Source organism: Zalophus californianus, chromosome 6 (genome assembly GCF_009762305.2).
Source record: "Zalophus californianus isolate mZalCal1 chromosome 6, mZalCal1.pri.v2, whole genome shotgun sequence".
Lineage (NCBI taxonomy): Eukaryota > Metazoa > Chordata > Mammalia > Carnivora > Otariidae > Zalophus > Zalophus californianus.
In genome coordinates, this window is record NC_045600.1 from 36,447,476 (window position 1) to 36,465,190 (window position 17,715).

Genomic DNA, 17,715 nt, shown 5'->3' on the forward strand with positions numbered 1-17,715 from the left:
TAAAAAACAATGTAGAGGATCATAGGGGAAGAGAGGGAAAATGGAATGGGAAGTCATCAGTGAAGGAGAAAAACCATGAGAGAGTCTTAACTCTAGGAAACAAACTGAGGGCTGCTGGAGGGGATGTGGGTGGAAGGATGGGGTAATTGCATGATGGGCATTAAGGAGGGCACATGATGTGTTGAGCACAGGGTGTTACATGCAACTGATGAATTATTGAACACTACATCTGAAACTAATGATGTAGTGTATGTTAGCTAATTGACTTTAAAAAAAGAGAGAGAGAAAGAGACCTAGACAGGTTTAATATCATCAACATATATGTGCAGAATGAATGATGAGAGTGGATGGTACTGCCCTTGTAGAGTACATATAGTGAGAAGAACAGAAGGTCTAAGGAAAAAACCTTTAAAGACATTAACGTTTAAGGAATGGATAGGGTAAAAAGAACCTGAAACAGAATCTGACAAGTTGAGAGGTAAGAAGATATCTTAGGGATTGTCTAACTAGGGCTGTGTGTGTATGTGTGTGTGTGTGTAGGGGGTCTAGTAACCCATTTGTACTAGCTTAAGAAAAAAAAAGGAAATTTATTTGAGGACTAGAATGAGTATCTTATGGAAGTCAAAATCAAGAAAGTGCTGCCAGGCTTCCAAGGGAATGGAGCCAGGCCTCTGGAATGCTATCAGAACTAAAGGCGGTGCCATCCATCTTTGTTTCTTGGGGTTGCATGGTCTCTCATTTGTTTCCTTCTTCTCTCTCTGCTTTGGCATGCATATGTCAGCCTTACCCCTACTTCTACATTATTCCAATTTCAAGCATACAACAGAGACTGACTGACTTTCATTCAAATTATGATTAGGAAAAAGAATCTAATCCGCTCAGTCCAGCCAGTGGATTTGCTGCTCTAGGGCCAGTGTCCATGCCTGATCCAATAGTTATAGTCAAAAGAGCAGGGTCACACAGTATTAACATGTCTCCAGGGCCACACTTCTGGGGCTAATTAGACAATCCCTAAGATATCTTCTTACCTCTCAACTTGTCAGATTCTGTTTGCAGAAAAGAGGAGTGTAAATTGGACAGTATCATAAAAAGAATATACTATAAAGGGAGGCTACAAGTAAAAGAGTGTTTCTAGAAAAGGCTAGTAGTTAATATTGTTTTTGTTTCTTTGTTTGTTTTGAAGATTTTATTTAGTTATTTGAGAGAGAGCATGAACTGGGAGTTAGGAGCAGAGGAAAAGGGACAAGCAGACTCCCTGCTGAGCGGGGAGCCTGATGAGGGCTTGATCTCAAGACTGTGATCATGAGTTGAGCCAAAGTCAGCCGCTTACCCTGCCAAACCACCCAGGCACCTCTAATTAATATTTTTAAATGCTGCTAAAAGGACAAACAAGGTAAGTGCTGAGTTTTATAGAAGACTTGTAAAATAAAAATAGAAAAAACCTAATGTTAACTTTTTTGTTATTTCCTTACAATTTGAAAATAATTGCAACCATATTGTATATGGTGTTTGTTTATTTTTTTATTTAATATAATGTGTGATAGTTAATTTTATATGTCATTTGGCTAGGCCACGATACCCAGATTTTTGGGCAACCACTATCGTATTTATTTCTGTGAAGATAGTTTTTAGGGACGCCTGGGTGGGCTCAGTCAGTTAAGCATCTGCCTTTAGCTTAGGTCATGATACCAGGGTCCTGGGATTGAGCCCCACATCAGGCTCCTTGCTCAGAGGGGAGCCTGCTTCTCCCACTACCTGCTGCTTCCCCTGCTTGTGTGCGCGTGTGCCTTCTGACAAATTTTTAAAAATCTTAAAAAAAAAACCTTTTTAGATGGTTATTAATATTTCAATCAGTATGTATCTTTGAGGAGATTATCTTAATTGGTGGGGCTTTATCCAATCAGTTGAAAGAGGAAAAAAAGACTGTTTTTTCCCCCAGGAAGAGGAGATCCTGCTCACCTACTGTCTTTGGACTTGAGCTACATCAACTCTTTCCTGGATCTCCAGTCCACTGGCCTACCCTGCAGATTTTGTATTTGTAGCCTCCATAATCCTTAAAATAAATCCAATAATAGAGGCAATTCCTTGCAATGAATCTTTCTCCATATATGTGTATGTATACATCTTACTGGTTTTGTTTCTCTGGAGAACTATAATATTTTTTCTCTATCAGTAAAAATTCCTAGAAAACATTTTTTTAAAGATTTATTTATTTGAGAGAGAGAGAGCGTGCGAGCAGCGGGGAGGGGCAGAGGGAGAGGGGGGAGAGGGAGAGAAGCAGATTCCCTGCTGAGCAGGGAGCCCCATGTGGGGCTTGATCCCACGACCCCAAGAGCATGACCTGAGCCGAAATCAAGAGTTGGATACTTAGCCAACTGAACCACCCAGACACCTCTCTAAAAAAACATTTTTTTCGTATTTTATTGGACTGATGTACATTTCACCATTTCTGAGACATAAAGCTAGCATAGGACTAAGAATATAGAATAGCAAAGGGGAGGAAGCCTCTCACAAATTTCAGTCAACTAGAAAGGTACATAAATCTTTGGATTGGAATTGAGGGAAAAAGCTGTTCAGAGGTGAAGGAAGGTCCTAGGTTTCTAACAAAAATCTCCTAAAGGCCCTACTAATACAAGGGTCAGTTTATGGAAGAACGTCCCGAATTGCACAAAACTCCGTTAGGCAGGAGAAATGGGCAGGACAGAAGGACATGGGCTTTGGGGACAGCTGGTCTGTAGGAGGAATGGCTGGGCTGGAGGCCACAGCTCCGGCCCAGGACCTGGAGGTTGGAGGCTGGAAGAAGTGTAGAGGCAGAGGTGAGTGCATTCACCCAAAGCCTGGGCCTTCCCAGTTGCTCTGGTGGATACAGCTTTCCTCAGACAAGGTAGAAAACATTCTTAATGAATGAAACACGTTCATATTCTTGCAAAATAGTTTTTATATTATAGTATTGCCCTAACTACAGATACTATTATCTCCATTTATAGATGAGGAAACTGATACAAAAAAATTATGAAACTAGCCCATTGTCCCACATCTGAAGAAGCAGGCACCTTTGGGGAGTCAACCTAGCTCACAACCCTCTAAGAGTCCCTCACCTTTAAGGGAAATATTTTGTCTATGCAATCTTGTCCATCAGAAATTGAGAACAGGTACTGAGTTTGGGCAGGTTTCCTCACTGAAGAGTAAATCGAAAAACCTCCATTTACCATGTGGACTAGAGAGCAGAAAAGCTGCCACACAGAAAAAGATGAAGTGGATATGTAAGAAGAAGAAAGGGTCCCATGACTGTCTAGTTCATAGTTCCAGTTTCTTCTTGAAGCTTAGCTTCCTTTTGCCTTAGGACTCAGTGAGATACTCTGTTTCCTTATAATACATCTCTTTTTCTCTACATAATTCAGTTCCTATTATTTACATTTTTTAGAGTCCCAATAAATGCATATAGTAAATGGCTAGGGCCAATAAAACCATTATTTTAAACTACTACATTATAATCAAACATTGATTTGTTCATTGTGTGTATATAACTTCACAATAAACATTTTTATATATGAATCCTTGTCCCACATTTCTGTGTCTTTGGTATAGAATTTTAGGAGAGAGATCACGGTGTCAACATGTATGAACACTTAGAGCTCTTTTATGTATGGACAGATGCTTTCCAGAAAGGTTGCGTCAATTTTTATTCCACTAGCAGTGTGAGAACAAGGCAGATATATCATTAATGTGGTATCCTTGTCATCTATTGTTTACATATACACTATCCATTTCTTGAATTAAAAATACAATTTTTTTCTGATGCCTGCCTTTGTCCCATATTTAAATTACTATGAAATTTTTAAATTCTACTGAAGACAGTTTTTGTCATTGCTTTAATTGCAAGTCATTTTATTGACTTTTTACTAACCTCAATGAATGTGAATGACAAATGACACAATATAAAAACTAATTCTGGGGTGCCTGAGTGGCTCAGCCGTTAAGCGTCTGCCTTCGGCTCAGGTCATGATCCCAGAGTCCTGGGATCGAGCCCCACATCGGGCTCCCTGCTCGGCGGGAAGCCTGCTTCTCCCTCTCCCACTCCCCCTGCTTGTGTTCCTGCTCTCGCTATCTCTCTCTGTCAAATAAATAAGTAAAATCTTTAAAATAAATAAATAATAAAAATAAACACTAATTCTGATTCTCTGTGTTAAAGAGTTAAGGAAAGCATATCAGTAGAAATAGAACTGTTTGGTAGAATAACTGAAGGGTATGTTTAGATAGTGTTCCTGTAAGAGGCTGTGCAATGAAAAGATTAGATCGTGGTATGAAATTAAAAGCATCAAGGAGGTCATGTGATCTGTTTTCCGTTTGGTAAATTTTTTCTAATTTGAAAATAATGTGAAGGACTTGTAAATTTTTCTTTCAGCTTTTTTGATAAGACCTAAAGAGTTAAGTAAAAACTTTCTTATTAGAGAAAATAACATAAATTCAACAAGTAAAGCTCAACATTCTCTAAGAAAAGGAAAATAAAAACTAGGAACCCCTACCAAACTTAAAATTATTACCCATTTGTATAGTGATAGAAGTATAAAGTAACAAGCATGGTAAGTTGGAAAAGGCATCAGAATAGGCCACTGGATGACTAAGTGTTATTTGGCATCCCTGGGTCTGTTTCTTCATCTGTAAAGAGAGGGGAGTGGAATTAGTATCTTTAAGTTCCCTTCTACCTCTAATTAAGTTTGTACCTAGCCTCCATTCTAAGAAAAACCTAAATAAAAAATATATGAGAGATAATCTGCTTGATCCTAGGGATACAAGGAATCAAACAACACACTATACGTGAAGGACAGCTTAGTATAGTGGTTAAGAGCTTAGATTTGGGAAATTAGACTTTCAGTGTTTGAATTTCAGCTCCATAACTTAATACCTGTTTAATCTTGGACCTCTCTTTGACTCAGTGTCATTTAAATTAGAAATCTCCCCCATAGGGTTGTTCTGATGATTAAATGAGCTAATATTTATAAAGCTCTTGAAACAGTGCCTGGTACATAGTAAATTGTATGTTAAGTAAAATTATTTCATCTATTAACACTTAAGTAAAGAACAAATCCACATTTATTTCCTCTAACATCTTCCTAGAAATGAATTTTGGCTTTAAAAAATCCAGCCAGTTTATTTGTCAAGTAGAGGATTGGGGTGGGTCGGAATTAGTAGAGAGTGACAGTCAAGTGGAGGACAGAACAATTGCAAATATGTGTGTATCAGAAGTGAGAGAAAGGTTGGTTAGATTGTTATTGTAGAGAAGCTTAAGCTTCTCTTGTTTCTACTCTGGTTTCCACAGAGAGATTCAGGAATTTCTTGTTCATCTTAACTATCTGGAAAGCTGTGGTCTGCCTGCCCGCAGCTGTAAAATGATACAAGCTAAAACATGTAGTCCTTCTCTTTCTTTTTCACAAATCCCTTCCCTGTAACAGAAATTGGGAAAGAGATCCTAGTTTGTTAACCTAAGTCTACATCAAATAGGATGGTAATAAACAATACTTTCCTTTTTTTTTCTTTTAAGATTTTATTTATTTATTTGACAGAGAGGGAACACAAGCATGGGGGTGGGAGAGGGAGAAGCAGACTCCCCACTGAGCAGAACAGGGAGCCCGACTTCCCTGGGATCACGACCTGAGCCAAAGGCAGATGCTTAACAACTGAGCCACCCAGGTGCCCCTAAACAATAGTTTCCTGGGCTCCTGGGTGGCTCAGTCGTTAAGTGTCTGCCTTCAGCTCAGGTCGTGATCCCAGGGTCCTGGGCGTTGGGCTCCCTGCTCAGCGGGAAGCCTCCTTCTCCCTCTCCCACTCCCCCTGCTTGTGTTCCCTCTCTCGCTGTGTCTCTCTCTGTCAAATAAAAAACAAAAACAAAAAACAATACTTTCCTTATTGTGGTTTTTAATTAAAAATACACTTAAAATTGTAATTAATATTTACTTGATGAGTTCTGTTGCTAAATTGATACTTTGTGACTTCAGAGTTTGAAAGAAACAGTAAGATGACAGCAAATATGAGTAGGTCAAAAGGATAGATTGAGCTGAAAATGTTTTAGTTCACATGTTTATCTTAATGTGTACATTAAATGACTGCATATGGGTCAGTTTTTGTTTTTGTTTTACCTTTTTGGACCCATATATTACTATACACCACACTAGCCTACCGGTGTGGAAAGTACTATGAAGGAAAACATGCTATTATGAATAAGTTTTTTGTTTTGTTTTGCTTTTAGTATACAAAATATAGTTCATAATGTGCTATTGTAGGAAATGGTTTTTATTTCTATACAATTTGGTTACTTTGTTTTTAGAAAGTATATAGTTTTAAAAGCTTAAGCTACAGAATCCTTACCTAACAATGTTTATTCTAAAACAAGCATTGGACAGCCATCAAAAAAAAAAAAAAATGAAATCTTGCCATTTGCAACGACTTGGCTGGAACTAGAGGGTATTATGCTAAGCGAAATAAGTCAATCAGAGAAAGACAAGTATATGATCTCACTGATATGAGGAATTTGAGAAGCAAGACACAGGATCATAGGGGAAGGGAGGGGAAAAATGAAATAAGACAAAACCAGAGAGGGAGACAAACCATAAGAGACTCTTAATCTCAGGAAACAAACTGAGGGTTGCTGGAGTGGAGGGAGGTGGGAGGGATGGGTGATGGACACTGTGGATGGTAAGTACTATGATGAGCGCTGTGAGTTGTGTAAGACTGATGAATCACAGACCTGTACCCCTGAAACAAATAATACATTACATGTTAATAAAGAAATAAAGATCTTACACTTGTTAAAAAAATAAATCAGTAGACTTTGAGTAAAAAAATAAATAAATAAATAAAATAAAACAAGCATTGGAAATTCCCTGAGTTTACTCAAAAGGATTTTCAGATTGCAATTTATTGTGATGGATTCCAGAGATGCTCTTAGAACTAAAGGTTAAGGTGGCCCAGGTTTGAGGCCAGGCCTTTGACCCCAAGGTTATCATGAATGTGGTAAGGTAAGACTGATATCCTTCCGAGGCTGAAGGCTTATGTTTACTTCGTTTAGCAAGTATTTATTGACTGCCTACTAGATGTAGACACTGTTGTAGTCACTGATAATACAGCAGTGAACAAAACAGATTGAAGTTTCTGCCCCCATGGAACTTACATTCTTGAGGAAAGAGACAATAATTAAAATAAATACTAGTATTTTTACATATGTACATATATATTACATATATACATATATTACATATAGAGAATATGATAATATTTACTATATACTAATGCATAAATATATCCCATGTCAAAGATAAGGTCTGTAACTTCCATTAATGTTTTATAGCTTTCAATGTACCAGTCTTTTACTTACTTGGTTAAATTTATTACTAGGTATTTTATCCTTTTGGATGCTATCACAAATCGAATTTTCTTAAATTCCTTTTCAGATTGTTCAGTGCTGATGTATAGAACAGAACTGATTTGTGTGTGTTGGTCTTGTGCCCTGCAACTTTGCTGAATTCATTTATTAACTCTAGTAGTTTTTGGTGGATTCTTTTGTGATTTTCTTTTTCTTTTTCTTTTTTTTTACAATCATGTTATCTGTAAGTAGAGATAGTTTTACTTTGTCCTTTTCAATTTAGATGTCTTTTATTTCTTTTTCTTGCCTAACTGTTCTGCCTAGAACGTATAATAACAGTGTTAGCAGCAGTGAGAGGTAGATGTCTTTCTCATCTTGAAGAGATCTGCATCTCATCTCACCTTTCAGTCTGTCACCATTAAGTATGTTATCTTTAGGTAGTTTATAAATGCCCTTTATCATGTTGAAGAAGTTCCCTTCTTTCCTAGTTTTTTGAGTGCTTTTATTATGAAGGATGATCATGGGTATTTTTTTCTTAATTCTATTAGTGTGATGTATTACACTGATTTTTCTTTGTGGAACCACCCTTGCATTTCGGGGATAAATCCCACACCATACATATTGGTGTATAATACTTTTAGTGAGCTGTTGGATTTGGTTTGCTAATATTCTGTAGAAGATTTTTGCACCTGTATTTACAAGGGATATTTGTCTGTAGTTTTCTTGTGATGTTTTTGTCTGGTTTTGATAGCAGGGTAATAATGGCCTCATGAATGAGTTAGGAAGTATTCCCTAAGGTTGATATTAAAATTTTTAAAAATGTTTGATAAAATTCACCAGTGAAACCATCTGGACTTCAGGGACCCAGGCTGATGGAAGTTTGCCTGTATTGTGATACATTATCAGCCTGTGGCTTCCAGGGTTGCATCTATAAGGAAGAGAGAGATCATAGTATGATTGAAAGAGGCATAAGTCCTTTTCCTCAGCTCATTGGCTAAACTAGTCACATAGTCCCAATCTAACTGCAAGTGAACCTGAAAATGTAGAGGAGCATAAGGAATATCTGATGAACATTACTGTTTCAACACCTGTTCTCTTTGTATTTCTCCATAGTACTTTAACACATTTGAACACATAGTACTTAACACATCTTACGTAATTTATATATCTTTAAATATCATATAATTTGCATATTGTATCTTCACTATTTAGTGCCTTCCCCCAGCTAGAGTGTAAGCTTATTCTCCTAGAAAACCAATTTCTTGCCCACAAGCCTTTGTTCATGGTGTTCCTGCTGTTTACAGTGCCTTTTATCTTTTTTGCCCTGTACTCCTTTTTTCTAAAGATTAAATCCTACTCATCTCTCAGGACAACTTGGATCTTACTTAATCTGGGTGACTTTGTTAACATCTTTAAGTTAAGTGCCCATCCCTTAGAATCCCTCAGAATTTTTAGTATACTCTCATAGCACTTACCTCATTATATAGTTATATGTCTGTCTGCCCCATTAACCAAATTCCTCATGCATGTGGAAGAATGGCTGGAGAAATAGGTAGAGCCTAGAAAAGAAACTATGAGGATCTGAATAAGGACAGTTTAAGGAGAGTGGAAAAGAGCTGATAGAATCAAGAAAATTTAGAAGGTGAAATAAGCAAGACATGATTATCGGTTGAATATGAGGGATAAGGAAGGAATCAAGGATAACTCATGTTTCTCATTTAGATTATTATGTGGATTATGAGGTTTCCAAATGAAATAGGGAATGTGAGAGGAGGAACAAGTTTGGGTGGTAGGATGATGACATTGGTTTGAACTATAGCGGGTTTAATTAACTCCATAGAGACATATGTGCAGTAGAAGGTGCAGGTGCAGGCCTTGGCCGTATAGTTTTTTTTTTCTTTTTTTAAATCTTTTTTTTAAGATTTTATTTATTTATTTGAGAGAAAGATTTCATTTATTAGAGAGAGAGTGAGAGAGAGCATGACAGGGGAGAGGGTCAGAGGGAGAAGCAGACTCCCCGCTGAGCAGGGAGTCTGATGTGGGACTCGATCCCGGGACTCCGGGATCATGACCTGAGCTGAAGGCAGTCACTTAACCAACTGAGCCACCCAGGTGCCCCTGGCCATATAGTTCTTAACACAAGGAAATGGATAGGTCTTCAGCATGTGAAGTAGTAGTTAAAAAATAAGAAAAGCTGAGACTACCAAGAACTGTTAAGGGCAGAATCCTTATTTATTGATGTCAGTGTTTAAGGAACAAGAAGAGGAAGATAAGCTCTTGTGTGGGAAACACAGAAAAAAAAAAAAGATGGTGAAAGAGGAAACAGAATGTGATACTATGGAAATCAAGGGTATTTAGACTCTCAGGAAAGTGGTAGCAATGTCAAATATAGTAGAAAAGTCAAATCAAAACAACTATGTACTAAATCTTTACCATTCTTCTTACAGCCTTACTAAATCCCTTCTTTCAACCCCACTTCTTATTGAACCACATTGATTTCTTATTGAGTTGAACCACCTTGGCTTCAATTTCACGGAGAAATTTGAAGTTATAGGGCATAAACTGCTCAACTGTGTCCCCTTCCTTCTTCCTTTACAAACTTGCCACTGTGTCCATCCATCATTTCCACTTTCCTTCTAATATAAGGAGATTCAAAGCCAAGTCTTAACACTAATGCCTTTGATACCAAGAGTTGTCTACATTTTATGTTTTCTCCCTTTTTATGACTTTCTGATCCCAGTATCCCCCCACAATTATTCTCAAAAAGGTTACCATTTGAAATTTTAGTGGAGGGGCAGAAGTGGAAAACCAGTTACAGGGTGATGAATATTGAGTACAAGATGGGGCAGTACCAACAGAAACTACAAATAGCAGTCACTGATGGAACGGAGAGGGAGATACTGCTCAGTCTTCCTCCCCAGGGAAGCAGAGACACTTACATGGATCAGATTCAAGCACAGTCTCAGAGGTATTTCATTTTGGAGCTCCATGAAAAATATGTCCTGTTTTTCTTCTGCAGCATGCCAGTGATTAAGTCTTTACTATAGAAACGAAAATGAGCCAGGTCTCACAATGAAGAGTGTAGAAACCCCAGATTTCATTCATTTGTTCAGTCATGCAAAAGTTTTTGTTTAGTTTAGTTTTGTTTTTTTGAGGGAGAGAGTGAGCACAAACGGGGGGCGGGGCAGAGAAGGTGGGGAGGGAGAGAGAGAATCTTAAGCAGGGCTCGATCTCACAACCCTGAAATTGTGACTTGAGCCGAAATCAAAAGTCAGACATTTAACCGACTGAGTCACCCAGGCACCCCTGCAAAAGTATTTCTTGAATGTCTGCTCTGTGCCATGCTTAGGTTTAGGTGCTAGGAATACAGGGGGGAGTAAAAACACAGTTCTTGTTTTTGTGGAGTTTTATGGTATAGTAATTTGTTTTTTATTTCCTTGTTTAAATTTAGCCTAACTTATTTAACTAATTTTACTTTTTTTCCCCTTTAGTATCCTCTTATATATGGATTGATTCTTATTCCCTGCTGGTGTTCTCTAGTTTGCCTAAGTAGAATTTACATGGGAATGCACTCCATTCTGGTAAGGAAAACATTGTGTTCATAGTGCTTTGTTTTTTTCTGAAATTGACAGGCAATTTTATAGTTTTTAATCATTTTCAAACTTACAGGAAACCTGAGAAAATAATTATTATAAATCTTCATTTTGCAAAAATATATGTGTGTGTATAATATATATATTAATATATAATATATATGTATATTAACATGATGTTTTGTGAACATTTAACTTAATAATCATGTATTTTGTGGAAACAGTTCCCAGCAATCACAAATAACCAAATATTATGCTCAGGATAAGGTTTCTCCCTCCTTCCAGTCTCAGTTTGATTTTCCTTCTCATTCTCTTCTCTGCCTCTTGAAGTGAAAACTAACAATACAGAAATCAGGGAAAGCTCTAATCAGTGAACACCCGGTGACTAGAAACTACATGAACTTAAATCACTTATATTGACATATTAAATTCTAGTTTTCTTCTTTTTCCCAACAGTATTTTTGTGCTTACATCAGTTATTTTATTTTGAGAATGCTATTCAATTTAAAAAAAGCAGCAAGGTACCTGTCTCTTTAGCCACGCCTACTCACCTCCCTTCCTCCTCTTCCCGTTGGCATTTAATTCTAGCTTGCATCATCTCTTCACCCGATTACTGTAATAGCTTCATTTGTAGCCCTACTTCCAGTCTGACATCACTCCATACAGTGTTTAGTCTCCTGTTGTAGTTTACTTACAAAACACAAATATGATGCCATACTGAATGACTTATGTTTACTCAAATGTGAATGGTGTTTTCTTATCTCCATACCTTTAGGAATGCTGTAACTTCTGCTTGGAATACCCTTTTCTCTTTCTTTGTCTAGCTAACTATCTTATCCATTCTTTAAGAGTCACAAAAACGTTCTTATCTCCTAAAAGCCTTATAACATTCCCCATCTTTCCTTTCTCTTGACTGGTTAGGTGACCTTTCGCCCAGAGCATCTTGAGCATAATTCTGGCACAGCACTTAGGCTGAACTGCAATTGCTTTTTTTTTTTTAACGTCACCCCCACTAGACAATAAGCAACATAAGAAGAGTAACTGTGTTTTCTCTCTGTCCCTTGCATCTAGTGTGGTGTCTCTTAGTACAGTCTTTGAATGTATTATGTATTTTGCAGATAAAGGATCAGAAAAAAAGTAAATATGAACTAACTCATGGAATCCAAAAATTTATAACCGGTTACAAATTTTTCTTGTCCTTTTAGAATTTTCTACTCATAAAAATATTTACTTAACTTGTTTCATAGCTGTAGAAATACTGGGTTTCTATTTTTTACTTAGATTGCTTACCTTCAGAAGCTGCCCCTTTACTAGTAAATTTCCAGAAGTCACAAATACTATTTTAATAAGCAAATTATTCATGTTCAACTTTTTATAATTATTTGTATTAATATGAATTGTGAATTTACATATAATTCTGACTAATCTCTACTAATTTTATAATGAAACCAAGTATCATATTTTTAGGTCAGATCTAATATTTGTCAAGAGAAAATGTTATCCAGTTCTGTGCCTTGTTAGTTATTTCCTTCCAATCCCAAAAGTTAGTAATATTATTCCTAAAAAACTACCAAATGGTTATGCATCTTTGAATGATAAAAAATGGATCCCTGATATTTCTTGAAGGAAAAGATATTAGATTATATTACCCCTAGGTTCATTATCATAATAAAAAGAGTAATAAGAATCTGATTATATTGAATATATAATCTAAAAGATGTGTTCTTTAAAAAACAGATGTTTAGTGGATTGGTCAAATATTCAAGCTGAGTTCCATTCAGTTTTTACATACTGGATGTCTATTTTTAAATCAGCTGATGTAAAAACAATATTGATGTATTATTTTTTAGATCATGCATCTGATAACCCTAGTCCTTTATTCAAAAACCTTCTTGTCCCATAGAATGTTTCATCAGTTTTATTCAGACTAGCTACTGAATTTTATTATGTGTAGTATTACAAATTTTTGTTTTCCTTTTAAAAGTAAAATCATGGGTAACTTGCAAACATGTAAATTATGCCCTGTGTTATGACCACAATTTTTCCTAATCAGTAATACATTGATCATAGTTGATGTATGAAATTATACCTATAATGAACACCCCCTTTTTTTACATTATGGATCTAATGTATTCCCACAATTTTTGCTTTTTCCTATATTTTAATGTTTCAGTAAATTACCTGTGTTTTGAACTATTTTCTTAGCCATAATTTGTATCTTACTATTTATTGTGAAATTAGTATGGAACTATAGGTAGGCAGTGTGTGCCCTACAAGTTGCCAGTAGGTGCTTAGATACCATATTATCTAAGTGGATGTCTTCATTAACATAAGAGAATTCTGATAATGTGTTCTAAATAATTTATAATGTACACTTCATTCACTATTTGCCATAAGCTTTGTTATTGTTACAACACAAAGAGCAACAGCCTAGTTTATTTTCAACATCTACCTACCTTCATAAATTGATTTTCTTAATTCCATGAAAAGTATAGAGGAGTTACTACATCTGTTTTTTCTTTATTTATTATTAAAACCTATCTCTCAGAATTTAAATTCATAAAAACGCAGGCCATTTTAAGTTACTAGACTGGGTACTTGTCAAACTTCTATTTTGTTTCTACATTAGTAAAATTATGAATGTGTTGTAAATCCATTTACCCAAAATTGTACTGAAAGTTTATATGTCTATATGTGGAAAGTCTTTTTAAAAAGATGAGATTATAAAGTAGTACATACCCCTCAAACCCACTTTCGTAACAAGAAATAAACCAAACCAACCAAACACCCCAAAAAACGAGAAACATCTTTTTTTTAAAAATATTTTATTTATTTATTTGACAGAGAGAGACACAGCGAGAGAGGGAACACAAGCAGGGGGAATGGGAGAGGGAGAAGCAGGCTTCCCGCCAAGCAGGGAGCCCGATGTGGGGCTCAATCCCAGGACCCTGGGATCATGACCTGAGCTGAAGGCAGATGCTTAACGACTGAGCCACCCAGGGGCCCTAAAAACGAGAAGCATCTTATAAAGAAAGATCTAGAACAGTCAACACTGAGAGTCTTAATAGTGACTATTCCTGGGTAATAACTACTTGTTATTGTTAATCTGTATTTTCTAATTTTTCTATAATGATTACATACTAAATTTGAATTTTAATTAAAGATAAACATTCCAAAATCTCTCCTTAATAGTGCCTTTATAATGAAATAAAATGCATTCCAACAATACATTTTGTTGTTTGAAACTGCTGGCATCACTGGCATACTGAAATTAGAAGTAGGACTCCGAATATGTTTATAATTGAAAAAACCCAACACCCACTAGGACATGACAGGAGTCCTGAATACTAATCTCAGCAAATCACCAGCCTGTCTCTCTAGGTCTATTTCCTGATCAGAAGAACTGAAAAGGATAAAACTTTAGATTTAATATGTAATAAATCTTTATTGAATTTATGGTATTTGTTATTTTCTACCACAAAGTTGATAACCTTGAATATTCCATTCAAAGGTGTATTATCTATTAACTTGAGGGCATATAAGTTATCTATAACTAATTGGTATCTAAAATTATTTGCTAAGGTTTTTTGGAAAATTTGCTATTCTAAGTTCTTTTTGTTACCTTTAACATTTTTTCTTTATTGCATAGTTTGTGCTATAATGCTTAAAACCACTTAGTATACATTTTAAGGTTATACATTAAATTGATATCACAATGATAGCCGTCATGTTTATGTCCTGAATTCAATTGTTCCTTCCTTCTGGTTCTGTTTCATGGAAGTTCAGTTTGCCCTTAACTACTTAGGGTAATATCATAAATAATACTCAATCTGAAAAGGAGGTAGATTTGTAGAAAGTCTTCTAACAATCTAAGTTTAATATTCCTGGAGCTCTACAAAAAAAGTAGAGGACAACAATTATTGGATATTTTGTGTTATACTGAAATATACTTCTAGAATTATAATTTTTATGAATTACTTTAAAGAATTCTTTTTTTTTTTAATTTTTATTTATTTGACAGAGAGAGACACAACGCTAGAGGGAACACAAGCAGGGGGAGTGGGAGAGGGAGAAGCAGGCTTCCCACTGAGCAGGGAGCCCGATGCAGGGCTCGATCCCAGGACCCTGGGATCACGACCTGAGCCGAAGGCAGACGCTTAACGATTGAGCCACCCAGGCACCCCAAGAATTCTTAAAAGTGATCAAATGTAGGGGGCGCCTGGCTGGTTCAGTCAGAGGAGTGTGTGACTCTTGATCTTGGGGTTGTGAGCTTAAACCCCACATTGGGTGTAGAGATTACTTAAATAAATGAATAAATAAAAACTTAAGTAATAATAGAAAAAAGTGATCAAATGTAAAAAGGTCTCAAGTCATTTAATTGATTTTTTTTTCATTTTTTAAGGTACTGTAAAAAATATTTTATAGGAATGAACATGTACGCCTATCTATGGTCTGAAAAATCTATAATTAAAAAAATTAGCTAACTTCAGAGCTATTAACCCTTCCTTTCACTTAACCTTACGTATTATATATGGTTTTATGTAAAAAACTCATTGTCATTTATTTAAAACTTCTAAGTTGGTACACATTCTATGTGAGAATTACAAGGCTCAGAACACTTCCACATTAGCATATTCTGAAAATTTTGAATCAGTCATGAAATTTAATAAGAAATAAAGCAGCAGCTTTTATCCTGGTAGCCAAAATCCTGTTATTTCACAAGACCTGTGCCTTTGATTATAAGGCAGGGAAGAAAGGGTAAGAGAGCAACCAAAGGAACATGACCTCATAAAAGTGTAATTATTTGGCAATTAGTGATTTGAAATATGAAGAATAGAGGTTTGACAGTCACATAATTTGACAGCTCCATATCCAAAAGCATGGTCAGAATTTGGGGCACTTCTGGAATCTCTGAGTAACTGCAGTAAAATTCAATTAATAAGAATTCTTAGGTAACTTTTAGTTGTATCAGTGAATTTTCATGGAAGACCTCATGTTCAAAAAAATGTTGAAAATTTAGATTTTCACTCCAATATTTAATTCCTAATGCTGAGAATATTTTTTTTTCAACAAATGTATTGAGCACCTTCAATTTATGAGATTAAATACCTAGCTCTATGACAGTAGTCCAGTTTTCTTTATTTAAAAACTGGTAATTAAGGTAACCATAAATTTTTATCAAATTTGGATTCCTTGAAAGGGGACAAAAGACACTTTTAATATTCTGGGGACAAAAGAGCAAAATAAGATTGGTGAGACATATCAGGGTGTTTGTGAGGATCAAATATGACACTAAAAATAAAGTATTACAACAGTATCTTCAGTATAGAAAATATTATTCCCTGAAAATGTCTTTAGCCTAAGTTAAAAAAAAATTAGTTTCATCTACTTATTGAAATAAGTTGAAAGAAGTTTCATCTATTTCTCTTACAGAGTTCTTATCAAGCAAGATCATATAATCAATATGATGAGTCTAAAGAATTACTCTGTCTCAGTTTAACTAACCAAATATTGCCTGCTTCCTGTGTGCCAGCCATTGGGTATATATGTATAAATAAGATAAAGTCTTTGCCTTTGAGAAATCACTAAACATGTAATATGTAATATAAATATGTAATATAGTGATTCTCAACTGCGGCTGCAAAATGGAATCACTGGGGAGCTTTTTAAAAAAAAAAAAATTGATGCTACTCCCACTTCAATTCACTCAAAATCTCTGAGGATTAGCCCAGGCATCAATATTTGTAAAGTTCCTGAGCGATTTTTAAAGGGCACAGGAGTTGTGAACCTTTGGTTTTCTGGTAAAAATAGAAAGCAAAGAAATGTGGTAACTGTTGTAGCAGGTTTGTAGGAGATGCCATGGAGGTAAAGAGGAGGAAATTCCTTATTATGGAGTAGGAAGAGAAAGTTTATGGAGGCGATAGATGCCTGAGCAGAATCTCAAAGGGTATGATGTAATGGTTTGCCTAAAATATAGAAGGAAAGGTAATTCCGAGATGACAGAAAATAGTCTATAAATTCATTATGGGATCTGGCATGAAGCATTATTTTTACTTTTAAGGTTTTTTTATTTTTAAGTAATCTCTGTACCCAACATGGGGCTCGAACTCAAAACCCTGAGATGAAGAGTCACATGCTCCACTGAAGCATTAGGCTAGACAGAAGCCAGATGTGAAATGCTCTATATGTCCTTCTAAGGAGTTTGAATACACAAGGGATATTTATTTATTTATTTATTTTAAGATTTTATTTATTTGAGAGAGAGAATGAGATAGAGCATGAGAGGGAGGAGGGTTAGAGGGAGAAGCAGACTCCCCGCTGAGCAGGGAGCCCGATGCGGGACTCGATCCTGGGACTCCAGGATCATGACCTGAGCCGAAGGCAGTCGCCCAACCAACTGAGCCACCCAGGTGCCCACAAGTGATATTTATTGTCTTAGTTCATACTTTCATAAACATTTTGCTAAGTGATTATATCTTTCTTTCGCCTACTATAAAAGCACTTATATAAAGAGAACACAATTCCTTTTAAATAATCTCCTTTCATATTTTAGCATCGGAAAATATCCACGAAAACTTATTCTATATAGAAATAAATTTTAAAAATGCTTTCCTAATGATAGTTGTAATTGTTGAAAAAAAGAGTAAAGATATTCACTTTCAAGTGATTTAGTAGATTTTGTTAGAATAGATAAATTCCTGTAAAGGATTCATTTATTCATTCCTCCAGTAAATATTTGAGTGTTTACAACGTGCTAAGCTT

The 17,715-nt window shown here is 35.8% G+C and overlaps 2 protein-coding genes across 2 annotated transcripts in view; both read left to right on the forward strand.

Annotated features, from left to right (window-relative positions):
• Window positions 1-17,715, forward strand: part of SGPP1 (sphingosine-1-phosphate phosphatase 1) — a 33,674-nt gene that overhangs the window by 12,109 nt on the left and 3,850 nt on the right. Inside the window, exon 2 of the mRNA XM_027568957.2 lies at window positions 10,852-10,941. Coding sequence (XP_027424758.1) covers window positions 10,852-10,941 — 90 coding nt within the window. The remainder of the gene's footprint in view (window positions 1-10,851; window positions 10,942-17,715) is intronic.
• The window catches only part of WDR89 (WD repeat domain 89), a 106,479-nt gene that overhangs the window by 11,321 nt on the left and 77,443 nt on the right, over window positions 1-17,715 (forward strand). The gene's annotated exons all lie outside the window — the stretch shown is intronic.